This window comes from Centrocercus urophasianus, unplaced genomic scaffold (assembly GCF_019232065.1).
Source record: "Centrocercus urophasianus isolate 14NV4802_14NV808 unplaced genomic scaffold, USGS_Curo_1.0 seq_11, whole genome shotgun sequence".
In the NCBI taxonomy this organism is placed as follows: Eukaryota; Metazoa; Chordata; class Aves; order Galliformes; family Phasianidae; genus Centrocercus; species Centrocercus urophasianus.
Window position 1 is genome coordinate 65,385,111 of NW_024884253.1, and position 23,440 is coordinate 65,408,550.

The 23,440-nt window shown below is 37.1% G+C and overlaps 1 protein-coding gene across 7 annotated transcripts in view; it reads left to right on the forward strand.

The window, feature by feature from the left end:
- COBL (cordon-bleu WH2 repeat protein) overlaps positions 1 to 23,440 on the forward strand; it is a 150,677-nt gene that overhangs the window by 88,101 nt on the left and 39,136 nt on the right. For 6 of the 7 annotated variants that reach the window (XM_042839621.1, XM_042839622.1, XM_042839626.1 and 3 more), the window contains 2 exons: positions 12,588 to 12,726; positions 15,599 to 15,769. In XM_042839621.1, the coding sequence (XP_042695555.1) occupies positions 12,588 to 12,726; positions 15,599 to 15,769 (310 nt within the window). The remainder of the gene's footprint in view (positions 1 to 12,587; positions 12,727 to 15,598; positions 15,770 to 23,440) is intronic. The other variant, XM_042839628.1, reaches the window with a different exon arrangement.

Genomic DNA, 23,440 nt, shown 5'->3' on the forward strand with positions numbered 1-23,440 from the left:
CAGTTCCTGATCTTTGCTCTCTTTGTTTTGTGGTCTTAAGAGTGAAATTCTGCATTTAGGTCTTAAGTTTTGCCAGTAAATGATATGAGCAATAATAATTTTCCAAGGTGATTGCTAAAGCAACTTGCCTGGTATATGCGCTTTAGCTTTGAACTGTAACTGACGAAAAACAGAAAAATGAAAGATTTGATTCCATTCTATGTGAAATCAGCATCTTTAATGTCAAATATATTTATTATTTAAAGAGGAAGACGAAACAAAACTGAATGAGTGGATAGTTGGGATGTTTTGCACTTTCATTTCTCTTTCTCCAAGAACTACACTTGTAGCTTTGTGCTACAGGTGTGCTGCCATTCCCAGCCTTACCCCACAGCTGTTGCTCTTAAGTCCAGTCATCATCACTCAATATCAGTATAGAACTTCTTTTTCTTGGGGTAGTTTTTGTTTTAAAGCAAAAAGCTGTAAAACTGTTTCTGTTGCTGATGCTTGCTCTGCTTTCGTCTGTGTTTCAGCGCTTTCTGTGCTTGATGTCTAGATTACAGGTTCTTTGAGAAATGGGTTGTTAGTACACTTCTGCCTTGTAATGTGATGAAGTTATTGTTTTGCTTAGCAAATTATGATATTTTTTCCTTTCCTAGGATGGCAAGTCAGATAGGTCTCTTACGGCGTGCTGCTTGCCTGGATCTATCCAGTTTTCTCCAACGGATTAGGCAATATGTCTTTCCTTAAGATGAGCATATAAGGGTGGAGTATTTTTTTAATGATTTTAAGCTAATTGCTTCATGTTGAAAATGCCATTTATAAACTGTTGCCCTTCATAGACATGACAATCTGTGATTACATACTAAATTACATTTTATAGAAACAGTGGTCTTTGTAACCAATCATAAATTTGGAAAGTTTTATCTATTTAATATTTTCACTGGAGCTGAACCTGACTAGCGCTATGCTATTACATAGTCCATTATCAAGATGTACCATAACCAATTACTAGAAGCAATTGTGAGCAGTAAAGGTCTGTGCTCCTTAGAATGCCCTTTATTGAAGTAAGTGACTATGAAATTAGAACACAGAACAATTAATTTCTAATTTGAAGGTGATTTGTTCATTTTTCCCCAAAGAGCTTTAAATGTGACATTGAGTTAGCTGAATGAGAGGTATCCAGATTTGTTCCTTTCATGTCTGACAAAACAGTGCTCAGACAAACATGATACTAGTCGACGGAACATCAGATAATGTTTGCTGTGCAGTCTGGATGCTTAACTTAGCTAGACAAGTGCATTCTGGTTTGGCTAATGATGCAGGCCCAAATTAAAAGAGAGAAAAGTGCAGTCATGGCTGAAGGCTTATCTCGCTGTCATATATGGAATCAAATTAAGAATTATATCAAAGGCTCAAAAAAGAGGCTCCTAGTAAAATGAGTAGTTGTAAAAAAAAATCTGAAAAATTATTTCCAATATAGGCACATTTAAACAAGCTTTATTTTATAATGATTATCAAAGACTACAGGTAGATTATTATGCACTGTAGTGACTACTTTCTCAGTATCTTAAAAGAGTGTTGTTTGAGGATATGTTACATTTGAATGCTATATTATATAACTTTTTCTCTGTGTCTATAAAGAAATTCCATGATTTGTGCAAATTGTCACCCATCCTCTGTAGACTTTCTAGTGCTCAACTTTGTCAGCTTACTCAGTCACAAACTGTTTTTTTTTTTTTTTTTTTTCTGAAATTTGGCCAGTGTGAATAAATATGTTAGTATAGAATTTCAGTGGAGGACAGAGGTTTTGATGTTATCTAGAAAGTGCAAGGGGAGGTGATGCTGCCTCTACAATGGCCCTCTGAGAATCTGTCTTTGCTCATATAAAAAGCGTGGTATCACACCAAACTTAAAAATTCTAAACCTGCTTTAAAGGTGTGTGTTTTTTAGAAGGAGAATATTGTCTCTATAGCTTGGGGGGAAAATGTTGCTTAGGAGAAAGTCTACCGTGTAGCTTTGTTGCATTTTCAGGAATTTTTATTTTGCAGTTTCATCCTGGAAATGTGGAGTGATATGCGTGTGTCCAGTAGTGATATTTAATTCTTGCTTGCTTTAACTGAAGGCTGGATTGTGCAAACTTCGGTTTGGATAGGCTGATACTGTAGGGGGATGGGTAAAGAAGACCTGTGGAATGTTATAGGAATCCTCAGTGGTCAACTTTCCTGTTCTCTGCACAGTAGTCCAGTACTGCCCTCTAACCTGTATAGTAAAAGGAACCCAAGCAACCTGAGCTTGCTTTGCCTTTTGATACCACTTATCATGCATCATATCATAACCATGTAAAGGCATGAAATCTGTTAGGCAGGAAAGATTCTGACTTAGCAGTTAATAAAATAGATTTTTTGTTGTTGCTGTTGTTAGAAGAAAACATACAGCATGAGAGTTGAATCCTTACATTATGTGCAAGAAAAATTCTTGGAAAAGTCTCTTCACCAACATCAGTAACATTCCTTATCTTTTGCAATAATCCAGTTGCTTCTGACTGTGAGATCATGGATCACCTGCCAGCTGTTTCTGAACAGATTATGCTACCTGCCTTGGGAATAATACCACAGTTTACCATCTGGTGAGATCATGATAGTATCACTTGACCTCCACATGTGGTTTCCGTCAAACACTTCATTGAAAACTGGCAAGACATCAGGGCCTGAACATACTGTTCTATGCAGCCCTGGATTTTGGCAGGATTGCAAAATCTAGTAAGTAAACTTCATCTGGCTTGCAAGTCACAGACAAATAGAACAGGCTGATGTCATCATAAGAGTTAACTCTCATTAAAGAAGTAGTTTGTGTTGAGTAATTATTAGCTTTGTCAGGCAGATTATTTAGGGGAAGCTAATGGAGAAGGCAAGGCTTCCAAAGAACTAGCGTTCAGTAAGCAATGAAAAATGACCCTAACACCATGCTTAATTTAGAAACTGGGTTTGTGTCGCTTTTCAGATTTCACTTGTAACTCCACCTTTCTTATATATTAATTTTTTTTAAAAAAAGCAAGCATGTATGTACTAGAAAAATTAACTATTTAAATGTGTACTGTGTAAATCAGGTGTAATTCAATGGCTTAATGGCATTGTTTGCTGATCAGTTTCTAGATAGAAATAAGAGAACAAGTTAAAACATCCCAGGTAAATATAATGTACTAAAACTGTTCATTGATACCTAAAACCACTTTTCACTTGAGTTAATTCATCATTCAGAGAGGTGGGAATGCAAATCCAATTCCTCTAACTACATACCACTTCAATTTTTCACCTCTTTAGAGAAAGTACAGTGAAAATATGGAAGTGCAAGCATTGCCTTAACTAGAATGTCATAGCTTAGCAGACTGTCCCCGAGTCCTACTCAGCTGCATGTTAGTGCTGCTTGCAGTCAGGGATAGGAAGTGGAGTGTCACAGTGCATTTCTCAAACTGGTCTGCAGCAGAGCACATTCATTATTTTAGATTGTAAAAATCTTACACTTGTAAGGAGTGGTTGATGTAGAGCGATGTTACGCTACAATGCATAGTAATACATCTAATTTACAATTTTCTATCACTTTGCTATTTCACCTTCTCCTTGATTTCTGAAGGTTATGGAAGTAGGGGCTTTTGGCTACCCTTCATAAGTCCTGGAAGGATCTAGACAGAGAGGAAATTTTCAGGGAGCAGTGAAATACATGACATGAAACTGTCACTTGACTTTCCGCCCAGAATAGGTTTCCCAGGCATTTTGTGTGTCTGCAGGCAGAGAGAACTAACTTAAGTAAGGGAAATACTGGAAATAAGTTTGGGTTGCTCTTCTCTAAAATGAGAAAACTTGTGAGGATGTTACTTAGGGCTTGGTACTATTCTGAGTGCTTGAAATTCACATTGACTATTCCAATAGGAGAAAATTGTAAGTTCAAAGGAAAACTTAAGCTCCAGAAAATTTTGTAGCTTAGTGCTAGTAGAAATGGTGTGCTCCTTGTTTCTGGTCAGATATTTGTGAGATTGTATTCTGCTTTCTAGACCTATCATGAATTAGACTACAGCTCAAAATTTAGCAAAAAATTTAGCAAAAAATTGGACGAAGATGCAAATGAAGTTTTGCAGATATTCAGTTGGCTCATGACATCTCTCAGATTTTTAAGGACAGACAAACAGACCAAGCAATCAACCAGCATGTAATCCTGAATATGAGACAGAGAAAGATTATTTGTAAAATCCTTATGCTAGCGCCTTTTCCAAAGGCACTACTGGCTCAGGGAACTATGACTGATACCTATCAGATTCATTCATAAAGTTGCCAGAAGAAATATAAAGCAGCAGTCCTACTGTGTATTTTAAACTCTTACTGCTGCTCAATTGTTCCAATCAAGTGTATTTGCTCTAGCTGAAAGATAAGCACAAACATGAAAAAGGAGGATATTTTTGCCCTTTTTCTTTTACTCAATTGTCTATATCTACAAGAGAAATTGATCTTAGTAGCAAGTCAGTTCATGGTGGTTTTAAAATATGATTTTTAACCATCCAAAGGTGTTTGTTTTTTTTTTTCCCTAAATGAAGACATAAATGAGGAGGATTATATTGTATTCAGAGAAACAGAGGAAATTCAGTTCTCTGCCAAAACAAACATCCGCAAACTTGTGTAGTCTACATGTTTCAATGCATGTGAAAATATTTGGTGCTGCAGAGTGACTTCCTTGAGTGGAAATAATATTCCAGCTAGTAATGAGATTTTGCAAAAGAAGGAAATCACAGCTATCTTAGTAATTTAACATCTCAGATTTGTTTATAGATAGTTTCCTGTTTGACACATTTAGCTTAACAAGTTAAAGTGTTTAAAGAAGATTAGAATGACATTAATTTTTAACTGCCCTTGACCATCACGATTCACAAAGGGTGTGTTCAATAAAAACAGATGGAAAAATGAGCTTGCCCCTTCACCTTGCAGTGGCTTTCTTCTGTCAACTGATTTAGCTTTCTGTTGCCAGTCAGCTGAGTATTCAAGGACATCCTTGAATTTTGTCATTTTTGTTTTATGAATAAAAATAAAGCACAAGAACATAGCGATTTCTGTAGAATTCTGTGATGCTGAGCTTTTTATCTATTATTAATGTTGAAATGTTTTTGTGGTCACATCTTTGATTTTTGTAGTGACTGTTAAATTACAAAATTAATGCAAGAGTTATACAAAGTGAGGATTTAAATTTGAAATTAGCATAAAACTGGGCAGAATAATACAATATTTTGTGGCATCTAATTAAAATAATTGGTAAAATAATATGGTATTTTCAGAATAGAACTACAGTTTGCACCCTTCTTACAAGCCTGACTTCCTAATTTGATACAGTGACTGAACGTTTCTATCAGGAACGCAGCTCAGAAACTGAGGCCATGAATATGGCTGAGGCACAGCCATTTCGTGAGCCCAACTATCAGAGATGAGTTAGCAGGTGTTGGGTTGGGGAGCAGCCTGAGATTTCCCCATGTAGAAATGTGCCATGTGAAACTGGTGTATCCAAAGTAACACAATACACTGGGTCGATCCAAATGTCAGGTCATCAATCTTTTTAGCAGCATTCATTTCTTAACTTCCTATCGCTTGTTTTAATTTCTTTCTTTACATTTATTATTATTCCTTCTGTTGTTGGGTTTGCGATGTCAAGAACTAGGAAACCAAGATGTAGAGAACAAAAATGCCTGATGCAGCAAAATAGCTTGCTAGTTTCTGAGAGTGTGATCATTTCTATGCTTTTTTTAATCAAAATGACAAATTTTTCAAAGAATGTGCTCTTTAATTTGTTCCCATGTGCCAAGTTGTGAGTATATCTGTGTATATTGCTTTTACAATATGTTGTTGCATTGCGTGGAATCCTAGCAGGCATTTTAAATATCCCACCACTCATATGCAATCTGCAACAAAGACATGTTTTTGGGAAACATCAGGCTGCCGCTTCTGGACGCCATTTGTAACATACTCAGAGATTAAAAATTCTGTCTTCAGTTAACTGAAATGGAGTACTGCCCAATGAGAAAATAAGTGCTAAATAGACAATATAACAATGTAACTGGCAGTGGTTGGCCTCACCAGTTGTTTGTAAGTTCTATTTCTTAGGGAGTTCCCAGAATTTCTCTGGGTCAGTTTATGCTTAATGTCAGTGAGAAGCCTAGTAATATATGACCAGTCCAGGGAATATTAGACATACAAGTGAATGTTGTTCAAGACAAATTAATGTTCATTTGGGACTTCTTGTGGTTTCTGGTGCTAGGCGTGTTGAGGAATCTGTTACCCCATGAAAGCACAGAATCATCTGGATGGAGTAGCTTTTATATCATCAAGTGTCGAGGACAGATTTATGTCTCTTCTGCAGCTGAAAGATTTATCTCTCTGATTTTCCTAGTTTGGCTCCTCTTGGATCAAAATATTTTTTTCACAATTGCTTTAAGTTATGTACGAAATCATACAAAAAAAATGTATTTAAAAACTCTCAAGCCATAAATCTTACTAGCATACCAACCTATACTTGTCTTTCATTCACTGCTGAAAAAGCATCAGTGCAATTACAATTATATCTAGAAAACGATTAGTAAAAATTGTCTTTTTGTTTCTAGATCTTATTGTGAAATTACTCGTTTCAAGATACTGTACAGTTCTTTGTGAGGAGAAAGGGGTTCGGATAGTCAGATGTGATACTGTCATTTGTTTACTTAAAAGCTAACAGAATTTTCTGTGGTTGATACTTAAGCACTCTTGCAGTTGAGTAGGCATTCTGACCCACACAGTATCATCAGCAAGTTGTGTCAAAATCTGGCTTGCTTAAATCAGTGTGTGTCATGTCTGTGTTGGATGACAGAAATCAATTTGTAGTTAAGACATGCCTGCAATTGAATCCATGTGTGTTCTTCCAGTGCTCCTTATTTGGTTCTAAAAGTAATTTCTACAGATAATCACTCGCTGTTTCCCTGAACAGCATGTTTTATATACAAATGAGACAGAAGTCACAGCAATACTAACATTCTGTAAAACAGTGAAAGATACTAAATTGTGATGTTGCATAAAGAAAGATAAATGAGCAAGAGAGTATATGAGCTTACTTCACACATTTTATGTTATTTGCTATAAAATGCTTAAATACTCTGAGCTATGATGGGGCATCCTTTGCATTCGGTCCTTAGTCCAAATATAATTCTTTCGCTGCTAAAATGTGCTTATCATCTGTTTCTAGGATGTTTAAGCAAAAATAAAATAATTGAATGGTGATTTTGATAAAAATCAAACCCTGGAAAATTGTTAGGTTTTCAAGTTTCCTTTTTTCCTGGTCTGTGTCAAAGTGATAGCAGTGAGAGTGAAAGGAAGAATCTGTTGCTGTAAGACAAATGTTTCTTGTTTTCGTGGAAGTACTAGAAAGAGTAGTTTGGATTTTGAAATGCAAACTATACGCTTTTTTTTAACACTACAGACATGTGTTGACAGCGTCCACTGAGGAGATTTCTTCTAAGGCACATTTAGAACAGTTTGTATCTGTCTACGATTCCTTGAGACTTTCTCCAGGGGATGTAGACACGGAATATGGTAAGAGGTACCATAGTTGTTCAGTGGAAACCTTGTTCATCCAAAAGTAACTGAAGAAGGTGCTGTTTGCTTTTAACGTGCAAGTCCAAGGGAGTCTTCCCATTACAGTTTTTGGTTTGATCCCTTTTTGTGCCCTTAGTTGTGCTTCCGAGCTGAAATCACTGAGCTTTTTTCCAGGCTCTGTCGCAGCCCTTCAAAAAGTGTGTGTCTGCTCTCACCCCTTCGCCCCAAAATAACTCCTGGCAGAAGGAGGGTAATGTGTCTTTTACTTCTGGTCTCTGTGTCCCAACACAGCAATTGTTCAAGATCATCAGGTCTTCCACAGCTATACAATAAATGGACAGAATATGTTGTTTGAAAGGCATTAGTACACAGAAAGCACCAAAGGTGGCTTTCAGCATCCAATTTAGAAGTTTTGTGATATTTTCATCTCAAACCCACAAAACGCTGCTGGGTTTCTAGCATTAGCATAAGCATTTTTACCTGCTAGTATCACCATTTTGAAATAAATTCCTACTTGCTTCATACTTTAATTGGCAAGATAAAATTGTAGTAATTAGAACAGTGCTGTATTTTGTTATTTAAGGATGCACTAGAAGCATATTTCAAGGCTGAATTAAGCTCAGACCCTTGTTCTCTAACATCTGTGGCAAGTGCTTGTGGGCTGCCCTTAACAGGCCAGAGATGGATATGTGTGATTCTCCAAATGTGCTGTTGCAGTCGTTAATTTGTCTTTGGAAACAGCACAGTGAGATTTCTTTTCTGGTCAGTGTAGTGATTGACAAGACAGATACATAGCCAGTGTCAGCAGGTGACTTGCAGAGCTGGGAGATGTTGGAGGACAGAGCAGTGCAATACATCAGTGCGGTTTCTGGCTTGCAGAAAAAAGTTGTTTGGGGAGCAGTAAGCCTGCAGTATATTTTGGCTTAGTTTGGTAACTGAATAGTTACCAAATATAAAATAAAAGTACCATGGTATTTGCCAAATGACTTAGCAAGTAATTACACAGATAGACATTACAATTAGAAGCTTAATAGTGGGGGGGAGTGATTAAACAAAAGCAGTGGCTGACCTATAAGTCAGGACAGGCAAGGCGAAGGAGTAGACCTCCTACTGGAAGTTTATTTGAGAACCTTTGAATATATCTTTGAATATTCAGTGAATTTTTGATGATCATTGGCTTTTGTTTCCTTCAATCTACATTAATATTTTTCATGACAGCTTATTTGGGGCAGTGTAACCCAGTCAAAATACTGAACTCTTATGCATAAAATATATATATATATATATATATATATATATAATCTCCAGGGCCCTTTTGCGACTTAGGTGACTGTCAAATGCTACTGATTAGAATTTACTATCATCGTACTTGTGGGGTACCCTTCCTCCTTTCCTTGGGCACATCGCCTCATCGTGACGTTGTTTTGCTTTAAGTATTTTTTGAGCCCTCCAATTTTAATGAAGGTTTTGAACTTTGACAGATAGAAGCCGCATTCAGAATATTTCTCAAATATTTTGTCTGCAGCATTGGAAGTATTTTTCAAACAGCATGTGAGCTATGATGTGAATTTAATGGATTTTTTTTTCATCATATTTGCTGTCATCTGTATGGAAACAAACTACACTGTTTGTCAGATTTAGGTCCTTTTGACCCACGTCATTCATCTCTAGTTCACTCGATGGTATTAGTTATAGTCAGAGAACAGACATGACTTTTAAATGTGTTATTAAGTGTTGCATGAATTGAAAATCACCTAGTAATTTCAACTAGTTCCTTAAAAAATGATATTTGAAGGTGCTAAGAATCGGAAATACTCTGTTACACTTGGAGAGGGACTCCTGTAACAAAATTTGAATGGGAAATTACTTCAAATAATGTTGTTAAGGCTTGATTTCTTTATAAATAAGCAGCCAGCCATAACAAATTATTTTCAAGTTCTATTGTTTCAGTATATACAATTGCAAGAAGGAAACAGAATGTTCTGTGTTTTTTTGGTATTGATGTTTAGCCTCATGTGTTTACTGAGGTTAGCTTTAAAGAACTGCTTTAACAATTTTTTACAACCTGTTCTTGAACTAGTCTCTTTTACATACATTGCAGTCTGTCTAGCTTTCAGCAGTGTTCATCTTCTTTATGGTGTTTGTGAAGTATGCTGTGCTTAGCTGACTATACGATACAAGTTTTTGTGTGTATTTGACCAAACTTTTGTTATTGCCACTGTGTACTGTCTATTCCTTAGCTTTTTTTTTTTCATCAGTAGTAGTTTATTTACCCATACATCTGTCTAATGTTCCTTAGAAGGTTCCTCCAAATAAGAACACGTACAGCTGATATAAATTGGCTTCACTCAAGAGTTCTTTCTTCTTTGTAACACCATAACATATATTTTAGGAATTTGGTTATACCAGACTAATATGCTTCACTTACCTGGTACTCAGTGAGGGTTAGTTACTGATCTCTATCATTTCAAGTGGAAAAACACTTTTCTTTTTGTCTTGATTCTCGAGATTTCCTAGGCTTATCATTTAAATCACCAGTCATCCATTTTTATCCTCAAGTAAGGTGACCTTTCTGCTTGGAAAGACATAAGTGAATCTGGAAGCTAAAAAATGCTATTAAGTAGCTGCAGAAGTCGTTGCCTGTACTTATCAAGTGTGGGGGAAGTTTTAATTCTGCCTGTCTTTCAGATGATTTTTTGTAGCTACTGAATTGTGGACACTAGTGTCAGATTTTAATGTTCAGTCTTATCCCTGCTTTGACGATTCTCTCTTTTTTAGAATCATAGAATCACCAAGGTTGGAAAAGACCTTCAAGATCATCCAGTCCAACCGTTCACCTTTTCCCAATAGCTCCCACTAAACCATGTCCCTCAACACAACATCCAGTCTGTCCTTGAACACCCCCAGGGTCGGTGACTCCACCACCTCCCTGGGCAGTCCATTCCAGTGCCTGACCACCCTTTTGTAAAGTACCACCCTAAAGAATCAAGCATTAAAAGCTTAAATGTATTTGCTTATTCTAAAAGGCAAAGCAGATACGTGACTTTTTTTTTCTAGGTGCTTTTTTCCCAATTGCCTTAAAAAAGCATGAAAATGAATTAGGTAGCTGTCCTCCATGTAATTCCTAGTCTGCAAAACCAGAGCCAGATGAGTCTATTTCGCTGAACAGTTTCCCATCTTTATTGAGCTGCATATAGGGCATTTTGGCACAGTGAACATTTTTTTAAAAAATACTAAATCCAATTTAGTCATTTGTAGTCTGTTTCTAACAACTAGCAGACAGTTTCTGCATTGAAAGGTGCCCCATTTACAATAATAATTTGAATAAAAGTTTTTTCTAAGGAACTCTCAGTTTTTGCTGTACCTACTACTGAATGTTTGGCTTGGTGCTCTTTTCTGAAGAGAAGGGTATTTTTTTCAAGTTCCGTGAAGTTTTGGCCGACATTCTTGGCCGCTGGCTGTGCTTAGTTTTATCCAGCTTGGCCTCGCTGGCTTTAATCACATGCTGTGTCCAATGGATATTTAATATAAAATTCAGAAGTAGTCTGTGTTAGTGGATCCCAAAACCAGGACACCTTTCTTTCCCCACCTTCAGTCTCTGTTTGCTGGAGCCTGCAGCCCATCCTGGTTAATGCACTCTAATGGCAGTGTGGTTACTACCAGATTTCTCCATGTGCTGGAGAACAGGTGGAGAGCATCTACATGTCCTGTGGCATTGTGGTTAGAGCATTGTCCTGCTGGGTGGTAGTTGAGTTTCCTTGTTTTATAAACCAGATCGTTCTTGAGGACTTCTAAAAAGGAAGGTTAAGAGAGGAAGGCTCTGTTCTTTGTAAAATTTGTTTACGCACGGAGTTTCCACTCGGCCTAGGAAAGGACACATACAAATGAATGCTTTTCCTCTGATCTCTGATAATACCTGTGAGCAGTGTGAAGCTGGTATTGATTTAATGAAATCACTCACAACAAATGTATTTGAAGAATTCACTAGTCTTTTGGATTAAAGGAAGGGTTATTATTAGGCCTTTGTTAATATTAGAAAACTACCAGGCAGTTCTTTATATTAAGTATCTTCAGCTAGGTAGATTATCAGGATGGACGGAGCAGTGAAGCGATATGAGGGAGCACTGAGGAACAGCATGCTATGTGTGGGCAGCTTTGCCCTCTGCCTCAGCTGTGCCTGGTTCTGTCTATCATTGCTGGTACTTTTCAAATATGAAGATTCAGCAGGTTTTCATACACGTTTTTTGCTTTTTTTTTTTTTTTTTTAATTATTTTTCCGGTGAAGGAAAACAGAGCTGTGTTCCAACGATCAAAAGAAAATATTATGCAATGAAGTGAAACCCAAGACACTTAATAAAATTTTTCATAATATAAAAAGCACTGTAAACAGTAATGAAGTTTTGGCTTGCCAACCAACATGTTGCAGTTTTTGGATGTAGAGGTGCTAGAGATCTTTGGAACTTTGTCTGAGAAGTCCAGTAAATATAAATCGATTACACTATCATCTCTAATCATTATACAAACAGACTTCAAATTTTGATTCTCTTCTCACAAGTCCTGAAGCATCATTTTGAGAGGAAAATGAAAGAAATGAGAGAAAATTTATTCCCTACATATACTGATTTGCAGTCTTTAACCATAATTTAAGATCTGAAGAAATCAATGGTACAAACAAGAGCATAGTCTGAGTTAAGCTGTTACACGTAGTCTCATACTATGCTTTGCTCTCTAGTCTCCTACCACAAGTGTCTAATGGAATAGACTGGTAGTTCTCTTGTGACATTTCTTTGCAGTTCTTGCCTATCGTTGTCTGAGTGCATTACTATGCCTCTTCTTTTCTGTCTTATCAATCTCTTGTTGTTACTGTAAATACTTACTTTAAATATTTTGATGGTTCTGTGTGCTAAATAAATTAGGTCATATGACAATCACTTTTTATGCTGTTGATAACTTAAAAAAAAAAACACCAACACATCCTTTATTTTGCATATTTTTCAATTTTACTAGATTTCACAAGGAGCATCTCTTAATGATCTACAGAAAAAGAAGAGGCGTGCACCTCTTCCACCAACTCAGTCTGCTCCACCTACTCCTGCCATGCCAAATAGGAGGGAAGAGATGGAAGACAAGAGGAAGAGCACAATGGGTAAGAGGCATTCTTTTCTCCTGTGTAATTCCATGCATGTGCTTTTGGCACTTAGTATTCAGAGTTTTCTTAATTCTGTTATGCTGTGAGTTGGGAAATTTTATAACCTGGGGGGAAAAAAATACATTTATTCTACAGAATGAAAGTCTGGAAATAAGTATTTGTATATTGCCTCTTGTTTTAATGGCACCATTCAGAGGGCTATGGAGTAGTAAAAGCTAGATAATTCTGTGGACAATATGAATGTTTGGTACAAGTTAGATATTCCAAAGCATTTGTCCTGGGCCTTTTCCGTGCCTCTAAGGTCATGGTGGTTTTGCTAGTAAAAGAGAAATGAGGAAATAGGCCAGGCAACTCTGAATCCGTCTGAAGCCATGGAATTCTACTAGAATTAAGTACAGTCAAGCTTGTTCAGGTTCTCCTACATGTTCCTAAAACTGAAAGACATTTTCTTTTCCTGTAGTCCTCCAAAAGTTTGTTATCGACTCACCATGTTCTGTGAGGTTTTTATTTTGAATGTGTTTCTTGATGTTATTTTAAATTTATTTCTCCTTAGTCTATAGCTAGAAGAAAAGAACTGGTGTTCTTAAAGGTATTCCATATGTAGCTGGAGACAGCAAAGAAGTGTGGTCTTCAGCTGTATGTGACACATTTACTGTCATATAGGAATAGTGAAAAATGCTCTCCCAGACCTCTATTGTTATCTGACTGCAAGCTCATTCAGGTCGGTGGGAGCTTTGCCCAAGTGAGGACCCCAAGATTATGCTTTTAGCAAACAAAGTGATTTTACGATGGGTAAAGATATGAGATAATAACCCCACATATTGGAACTCATTTTTCAGTACATTAGGAGAATCATTCTCTAAGTGCTGTAATGCACTCAGTGCACTTCAGTTCATGCCTTTGACCTCATGTTCCATAAAGTGCCTAAGACATACAGATATGACATCCTGTCATACATAATTGCTTACATTACGAATGCCTCACAGTTTAGAAAGAAACCTCTTGGCTTTGTTCCAACATTTATTTTCAGTAAATGCTTCACATTTAATGCCTCAGCATTTATGCAGCAGCAGGAGTCCATTACCTTGTGACATGCTCAACTCCATTGACATCTCTTATTTAAGCCCCCCAAGGGGAATGTTATGTCTGTGCTATATAATACAGGAGTTTTCAGCAAATAGTCTTAACTATTGCTGATGTCACAGCCTGACACTTCTCACATCTTGCCCTATTGCAAGTTGATGATTGATAACGCTTAGTGCTTTAACTTTTTTTAAGTGTTAAGTTTATTTTGTATCGGTGCTCAGTGTTGCAGCTGAAATAAAGCAGAGCAGAACCACTTCTAGTAGTTCAGTGCTGTGTACGTAAGCGCTTGCTGGCCAGACTGTTGATGTAGGGTTTAGTATCGTTTACTTTAGCGGAGCCTTATTAATTACACCAACAAAGAGCTTATCCCACGGTAGCTCAATCTTCAGTGCTTCTCATTTTCTGCTACTTTCTTGAATGAATACGTTTATTAACAAGAAGAAATGTTACAGCAAAGGAAGATTGGTAAAACAGCTTCTCTTTTAGGTCGTTGGGAGAAAACGATGAGAAAGCACAGATGGCTCTGAAAGCAGGAAAGAGAAGCTGTGAAAAAAGCAAGACAGTAGTGAGGGGGAAATGTGCTGTGAGAAATAGGCAGCCTCATGATGAAAAAGGATTAAAGCTACCTGTGCATCTCCCAACTTAGCCTCATGAATCTGAGCAAAAGATCTTATTTAAAATATTCTCAAACAGGCAGATGGGGAGCACTTCAGTATTTAATATTGACTCACTTGCTCTGATCCCAAAGCATTGTGCTGTTTTCTCATAGCAGTTAAAAAGAGTGCATATTGGCAGCATTTAATTGTGTTGTGAGTCTCTTCAAACTGGTGACTCCTAACTAGTAATCATAATGGCTTAATCTTTTTTCCTCATTCTTGGTGCTACTCCCTTTCTCAACAGCACCAGAGCATGAGCATAAGAGTGCAGTAGCAGTGAAAATGGAGCAGGCAAGAGGTCCATCACCAGTATCCATTTTTGTCAATGACCAATGTGCAGATGCCTAGGGCAGGGCATGAGGGCAGAGCAAACAGACAGTTGTGTTTCTTCAGCTTGCTTTCAGCATCTGAGCACATTTTGAATTGCAGTTGTTCTAGGCCTATGCACTACGAACCGGCAGCAGCTTTTCAGCACTGCAGCATAGTGCAGTGATGTTTATCTATCTAGTTATTGCATGTAGGATTGAAATAGGCTCCCAGTCAAAGTTATGAGTGTTTCCTGTGATAGCTTAACAGTTTTTTTTTTAAGAATGACTTAATCAGCTGCTTCCCCATGGTGACAAAATGATACAAAAACTACCTAGATAAAGAAGAATCTGTCAAGATACCTACTTAAAAATACTGATTTGAGGCATTTTCCTTTCTTCTCTTACAGAGTGAGGAAAATAGTCTCATAAAGTATCCTAGAAGTGAAAAATTCATTCACTTTGATACTTAGGAGTAATATAACTTTCTCATGTTTCATTTCCTTGTATAGCTTTTTTTTTTTTTTTTTTTTTTCACTTTTTTTCAGTTACTTTTCACCTTCCTTATTTGGCAAAACACCGATAAATATATCAACTGTTAGTTGTGATGTACATGTATATTTTGGGCCTGGTTCTACTCTCATTGATGTAGGAGTCCAGGCTTTTCCTTCTCCCTTAATTACCTGGGGTTAAATAAGAGCAGAATTGTATCCAGAGGAACTTCGGATATGGGTAAAGGAAAATCAACGCATGTTATAGAAACAGTAAGCACAGCAGTTATTGTCTTGATGCTGAAGTAACTAGTCAATTGATCCCCTGTAGGTGATGGACGGCAGGTGCCACAAAAGCCTCCTAGGGGCCCCACTCGTGACCCACCCCAGTTAGTGATCCCCCCACCCCCACCTTACCCTCCTCCTGAAAGAGACAATATGGATCCAGCAGTCTCTTACAGAGAAGCAGATGTTACAGCACCAACAAAACTGGTACCTAAACGTATGTTTCAAAATATATGTATTTGATTTCATCTCTGATGATTACTCTCAGGGGTAGTTTTTCCAGACTTTCCTCTCTGTACATATGTGTCTGTTTTTTCCCTTTTTTCCAGCCTGTTGTCTTTTGAAATGTCCAATGCAGTGTAACTAATTAATGCAAAGTAAATTAAGCACTTGTTTGCAGGCAGGTTTGCTAGAGATCCCTGGCCATTAGCAACATTTTAAAACAACGATCAAAACACTTGAACTCACCCAAGTGGAAGCAAAAATTCACTGCCTTGTATTAATTCTCCGTCTTTGATTTCCTGTGCTAACACTTTTTCTCTCTGCAGAGACAAATTCCTTTGGGAGTCAGTGGGTCTGTGAGTCTAGGTTGAAAACTGCAGGGTGTCTCCCTTCAGGAAAATTAAACCATTTACACGATCTGTATGTTGTTAAAGGCCTTCCTGTCCTAATGGATACATTTTCCTTGATATCTCTGGATACTCTTTTGTGTGCTCTTCCCCTCGAGGCATAACTGTTATCAGACAAAAATAATAAAATAGTTTCCACATCCTTGGGTATTTGTGAAAAGCATGTTTTCGTTACTTTTTCCTGCTTGTCCATTGACTGTCTTTAATTCTTTGTACATGATCCAAGTCTTTGATCATGTAGTGTATTCCCTGTGGGCTTGACCTGCACACCCGTGGAGATCCTGTAAAGGCAGCAAAGCTCTGCATATTATGGTGTCACATGGACACTTCTTTGAAGGTTAGGAGTCTGTCTCCAAGCTGTGGGGTAGAGAAATCCCTCCATTAGCTGCTAATTTGACAAGGATTTTTTTCCAGGGTGTTTTCTTACTGAAATTATTCTACAGGTAGCAGTAACTGACACTTTAATGTTGGTGGTTTTGCTGCTCAGTACCAACTGATCTATGGTGTTGTGTTGCTTTTGTAACTGTGCCAAGGAAATAATGATTGCTGAGTTTTATTGTGGGGAGAGAAAAAAACTGAGGCAATCCATTCTGACAGAAAACCTGACCCTTATTGAGGATTAACTCAAATTCATTTATTTACCAACATATGCACAGAAATCATATCATCCCTAAAATCCTTCTTTGCTAGATACCATCAGCTTGCCTACAGTATTCTCTTTATTAAAAATCTGTTGTGACCTTCTTTACATTAATATTTCTACTTCATTTGAGTTTCTACCACTCCAATATTTTGCAATGCTTTCCTGATCTACCTTGCTGATCAAATACACTTTAATCAATGCAGCGCTGATATTATCAGCTTGATCATTTGCTCTTAAACAAACACAATATCCTAGCCAAAATGATTTGATTAAGCTTGTACATAGAAACATAATGTGAGCTTTTATTATCCTTGGTTTATTGAGAGCAAAGCCGTAGTGTTTAGTGAATATTTATTTTAGACATGAAGCATCAGTGTTGGAGAGGGACAAGTTTAGCTTTATAATTACGCTGTACTCTACATAGATAGAGTTACGCATATAGATTTACAGGAGAGAAACGTGTGTAGATGTACACATGAGAGTAAGCAGCACACATGATGTATGCTAATTACATTGCCTAATTCAATTCCAAAAGGTGCTTAGATATTGTAGTGACTGAGTGGTAAAGAACAGAGTTTTGCAATGATGGTTTTTATTGCCTGAGAATGCCTCAAGCACTGCAAATAGGACTTTGGCGGTAGATTCAAAGAAGAACAAAGTTTTCAATCTTCCTGACTCTAACCTCAGTAAATGTGTTTTCTCATAGAACAAGGTGGGAAGGAGGATAAGCTACTGATGCCAGATATTGATGAAAGGCATATTTGTTCTGAAAAGACTCTCAAAACAGCTTTCTTTGATGATGATTGTGGTCTCTTTTTGCTGAGTGGGTGACTGTCAGCAGCAGTTTGACAAGATGTGATTCCCATTCAGAAATTATAATTATGTGATCGTGTGGAGTTTAAATTCTTGTTCCTTATGATCTGCCATAGTTTGTGAGGCACTGCCCCACCCGTCGTTCCTTCCCAGCAGACACACAGTTGTCCCATTGTGCTCTGAGAAATCCACGTTGAGGAATTTTCATTTCATAGAGGATGTTGGTAATCGCTCTTCATGGAGTTTTCCAAACTTAGGTAGAGCATAAGTCATTCATGAATAGGGCTTTTGCTAAGATATTTGGGCTTTCTGGCTCTAGTGGTAAGAGTCTTTCCCACAAACAAGAGTGCAATTGTTCCAACTGGATTTTGTTTTTTAATCTTTTTATTCTTGTTTCATGAGCTTTCCTGTTAATTTTGGTCTTGCTGACTTTTAGCTGCATGTTGTATGCATGTTTAAAATGATATGTTTATGGGATCCTGTCTTCTTCCTTATCTTACTAATCAAATTTTTCATGGCCTGTGATTGTACAATTAAATAACTGTGCTTCGGTAATACAGAAATGGAGATTGTCACCTCTTTTGCATGGCTTTGGTTATGTCGTATTGTCTGAGAAGTCTCAAAAAACTGGGTAATACCCAGTGCATTTCAAGAATCTGAGTAGAAAGGAGCCTTGTCCCCAAATCTAATTATATTTTCATTATGTCAGTGATATATTGATGGGTACTATAAGCCACTTGGCAAAAGCTGTGACTATTTCACAATTTGGTCATGTTTCTTCAGTCACCTTGGATATATATGCAGTCTTCCACAGTCAGTAGGGATAGTCTCTTAAGGGTTGGACTTTGTTAAGGCAAAAACAGGTACAGAAAGTCAGAGAAAGAAAACCACACATGGTTCCAAATTAATTGAGAACTAGAGTTAGCTGAGTAGGTAGTTTTGTTGGCTTATCGTAATGCAGTGACGCAGAAGGAGTCTTTCAAGTGGCCCCATCTTTTCTTTCTTACAGATGATCTGTAAAACAGGAAAATTGGTAAGGATGACATTAGGGCTCATACCACCATCATGCCTCATACTTGTCCAGCCTGATCTGAGGAAAAAGAATGAATTTGAATCTCCAATACCTTGTACTTTCTAGAGAATTTAAATTCAGGCCAAGTTAAGCAAAGTTTGTGGACACATTGCATATCAGTAGGTGTCACATTGTTGGGATTGAGTTAGCTTATACCTGAACCCAGGGAGCCAGTCTCAGAGTATCTGCGGAATTCAGAATTTCAGTGTATGGTCGCACGTAGTGACAGTTCCTTTGGACATCTGGTTCTTGAAGGTTGCTGAGCATGCTAGCCATTCTGTTGTATTTCTTACACAGTATTCATTATTTTATTGTTTTACTCTTTTTTTCCCCCGACAGTTTATTGTTGTGCATCATTCCCTTCATACAACAAGCGCGTCTGACAGACCCTCTTCCTATGACCTTCATACCTCTGAACATCCTGTTGCCTCTGCTACCCCGATTCTTCTGTTGCCTTTCTTCCTTCCCTGCTGGAAAAGAACCTTTGTTTTTTCTGACTGAGATTTTGGCTTCCTTTCTTTTTGAACTTTCACATTCTCTTCTAATTACTATTGATTATTTTTGGCTGAGGTTCATTTCATACTCATTTGTGAGATGTATGCTCCAGAACTGAATGCTGTGTTACATAAATCTATATATCAGCCTCAGAAGCATTATCTGTACATTTGTCTGTTCTTTTTTGAAGGATTCTCTTTACTTTGAGTCATGGTTTAATTTGATTTGGTGTTTCAAAGAGTGTGTGGTATGGGGGAAGGGTGTCTCTCAGTACTATCTAAAGATTTCATGAAAACTCCCTAAAAACATTTTTTCTTTTTTTCTATTAGCCTAGGTATAGCATTTTACATTCTCAAATATATCTTATTTTTCCTTCATTGCATATGTTTTGTTCCTTTGAAACAAAAGTAGAACTGGGCATGGCCTAGTTAAGTTGAAGTACAGGATTCTTTCTGTATCTTGGCTATCATTCAAGATGCGAAGAAAAAAGGAACTAGAAAGATCTGTCTGATTAAAAGAAGCCTAAATAATACTAAGAATCAGTACCAAATATACTGATTCATAGGCTTTACTTATGCTTTCATCCTGGTGCTTAGTATGATTAATTTTATCTTGATGTTGGAGTCATTCTATGGCACTCAAGGTGTGTGTTCTATTTCTGTAACAAACGATGCAAATGCTCTTTGCTCAAGATAAATCTCGTTCCATGACTCTCCTTTTTACAGTTGTAATAGGAATATTCAGTGAGTTATAATTAAAATATCAGCTACAGGAATGTACTTACCAAAAATTTATTTGCACTGAAGAAATTTCTTCAGTGTGAGTGGCCCATAAGGCATGTATTTTTAATCATTTTGAATTATAAACATACATTTTATGAGTTGCAATGGTGCACACACCCAGAACTGTTCTGACCTCACATGTGCCATGATTTAAGACACTTACGCTTCTTAAATTAGTGAGTTGCAATACAGAAGTCTAATTTAAATGATGAAAAATTATTGTTTTACCCTCAAGCAAACAATCATGTTCATCTTGAATCCTTTCCAGGTAGGCAAAATGAAGAATAACAAAACAAAGCATTCCTACATGTGAAACATGACTAGAAAGGGTTTTGATGCCTTTTAATACAAATATGACATGCAGTTAATAAGTTTTAAGTGATGCCTAAGAATATATATTTAATACCCTAAGGTATTCTAATAAAAGTGGAGTGGAATTGATCTGTCTATGCTGCCAGGTACTTTGTTATAGTTTCTTAAGACAAGACAATAGTTTAATTGTACGTCTTCTCAAAAAAAAAAAAAAAAAAAAAAAAAAAAATTGGATATACACAATGTGAAAATTAAGAGCCTAATTTACCTATTCTTATTACTGTATTTCCATCCCATTTGTAACTCCACAGAGTTACATGCCCCATGGAGTTAAGACTAGAATACGAACAGAATAATGAAGTGGTAAAACAAAGGGGTTTGTATTGAGTACAGTGTAAAAGTGCAGTATACTGTAAAAGCAGTCCTTTGCATTTACACGAGTTCAGCTTATTGGAAGGTCAACTTTTTAACTAAGTCACAGTTTTGATGAAAAGGTTTCCTTGCCATGAAAGAATGCAGCTATAATCCTCACCACCTATCTGGTAAATTTGCTTTAAAAAGCTGTTTCCAGATGATCTGCTTGAATTTGAAAGTGCTATGGGTAAAAACTCAGAAATTCGTTGCTCATCCTTAATTTATTTCATTTTTCTATTAAAATGCCAAATTTGCCTCTTTTGCCTTTTTTTTCCCCGTCTTTGTAGAAATTTGGGTTTTCCATGAAATTTCTGTGTAAAATTGTGATGACCAGTTCTAACTGCTAGCTCTGAATTTAAGAAAAACTTAACTTTAAGAAGAATTGAATTTTTTTTAAAAAAGAACAAAAACATAAGTTCTTCCTTGTTCTGGCTCACTCTTCGTTTCTTCAAGTTTTAGAAATGCCAGGTACATACATATAGTATTAAATGGTAAAAAAAGAAAAAAGAAAAGCTGTATCTTTACAAGAAATCATCTTAGTTATAAGCAGTTGTGCTCATGCTCCAACATTAGCATGTTTAAAACCTCCCTTTATTATATACAGTGTGGGAATGAACTTCCAATGGCACTCATTATATCCAAATCTATTCAATGGAAGCGCATAGATAAGCTATTTCATGACTGTTAATTCATTAATAATGTGTGTATGAGGGGGTAAAGCATTCAAGCAAAGTGAGACCATGGGAACATGAACTTGATGGAAGTTTGGTTTGCAAGCACCAGCTTGGCACTGCGGTGCGCTCAGGGAATCCCTCCTTGCGCCGTGCCTTACCCAGGGTTTCTGAAGCCACCTCAGTTCTGCTTCTGGAAATGAATGAGTATGTTTGTTATTTTCAGTGACTGGAAGAAGCGACGGTTTAGTTCAGTTTGATGGAGTCTTAAGGTAGCAGAGATACAAATGTGCATTGGCATGGTTTTATGCCTTTCATTTTATCTACAGAGACAAGAGAAGTGTAACAAGAATGAGATGGAGAAGATGATAATAAATTGACTGCTATGCTAGACCTCTCCATCAAAATGGTCTTACCAGAGTTAGTAAGAAATTTAAGTTATTTATCACTTTTCTGCACTACCAAACAGCATTGCTGAAAGACTGTACTTCAGGGAGGAATACTTTTCTATCTGGGGTGAAAGAAAGAAAGAAAACACAAAAACCCCTAACAGCTGGGAAGTGTTTGAGTGTGGTAAGTAAATGCAGTGTTAGCATATGGATCAAAATAACTTGCAGTTTTATGACTCTGGTGGCTGTGACATTCAGTCCCTTTAGGAAATAAGGACAGATGTATGATTAATGATTACTACCATTTTGATGCATGATAAACGTCCTCATCCCCTACAAAATCCTGTGAGTTATTAACAGATTAGGCTTCGTGGCGGACAGATTTTACTGACCAGACATTTCGAACTTTTTTATTTTATGTTGACCACCAGAGGGAGCCAGCGTTGTCAAATATCTGCAGTAAGTTGCAAGTAAGGATAATGCTAAAGGTGAATGTTAAACTAGAAGTATCATCACATTTATGCAAATAATTTCAGCCTTTAAGAAACTCATAAACATAAATGGAGTTTACAGAGTTCTTCTGTTCATCAACTAAAAATAAGAGTAGTTTTTCTGTTATTTTAATCAATTTAATCACAAATTTGAAACCAAATCATATTTGCATATGATGCTATTGTGATGGCATTTTCCAGACATGACCTCAAAATTTAACTCTAGGTGTGTTTGCGAAGGGTGTTGGCATGTTTTGTTACTTATTACAGTGCAGACATTGCCTGTGTATTTATTGTAGCCTGTGCCCAAGGTGTGGAAATCAGTGCATACAGCTGATGTATGTGCTGAAGAGCAAGTACATAGGAGTTGGCCACATTGAGTGTAGATCTAAAAGGATGTGTTCTATGAGGAATGCTTATCAGCATGAGTTGTAGCATTTCAAAGGTGTGTGTAGATGGTTTTAGTGTCCATCCTCTTCCACAGTCAAGTGACTTTGTTACCAGCAAGTCAGTCATTCAGTCATCTTCCAACCAACGATTCAGAGACTCTCCCAGCACCCTTAAATATTTTTCTACATGAAATTCTGTCTTTTTTTATGACTTATCTTTGAGGATTGAAATGTTTGCTGTCTTTTGCGCTGAGCAACTGGAATTTTTTCTTTTCCAGCAACAGAGCTGCAGAATACTAAGCTTTGAATTAATTCCATTGTTATCTGTAGAAAATATGCTCTATCTGTCCATAACTGAAACTTATTCTGAGTGAGGTGGGGAGAGAATATTTTAAATATATCTGTGAAAGGAGAAATTATGTCTTCTTTTGTTCAGTTTTTATAGAGGGTTATCTGTACCTGGCTGTGGGGTCTAACGTACTCAAATAGGTGGTGAGGAGAGTGAAAGGCAGATGGATCATCCAGTCAAAATGATGTGGTAGATTGCAAAGGCTTGTGATGCATTTATTTATTAAACATGGCCATGCAGTCTATCATATGCCCATCATCTGTCCCTGTATTCTGCATATTTGAAGTCCACACTGTGGGTGTGATTCTTATATGCTCATTCTTTGCATTTAAGCCCTCCTTTCAGTTCCATCGCAGTATGAAGTGCCTCAGTGTGAGAGTTGTTCTCAGCGTGTGTATATAAAACAGCATTTCTGTCTCCCTAACTTGGCTTCTCATCA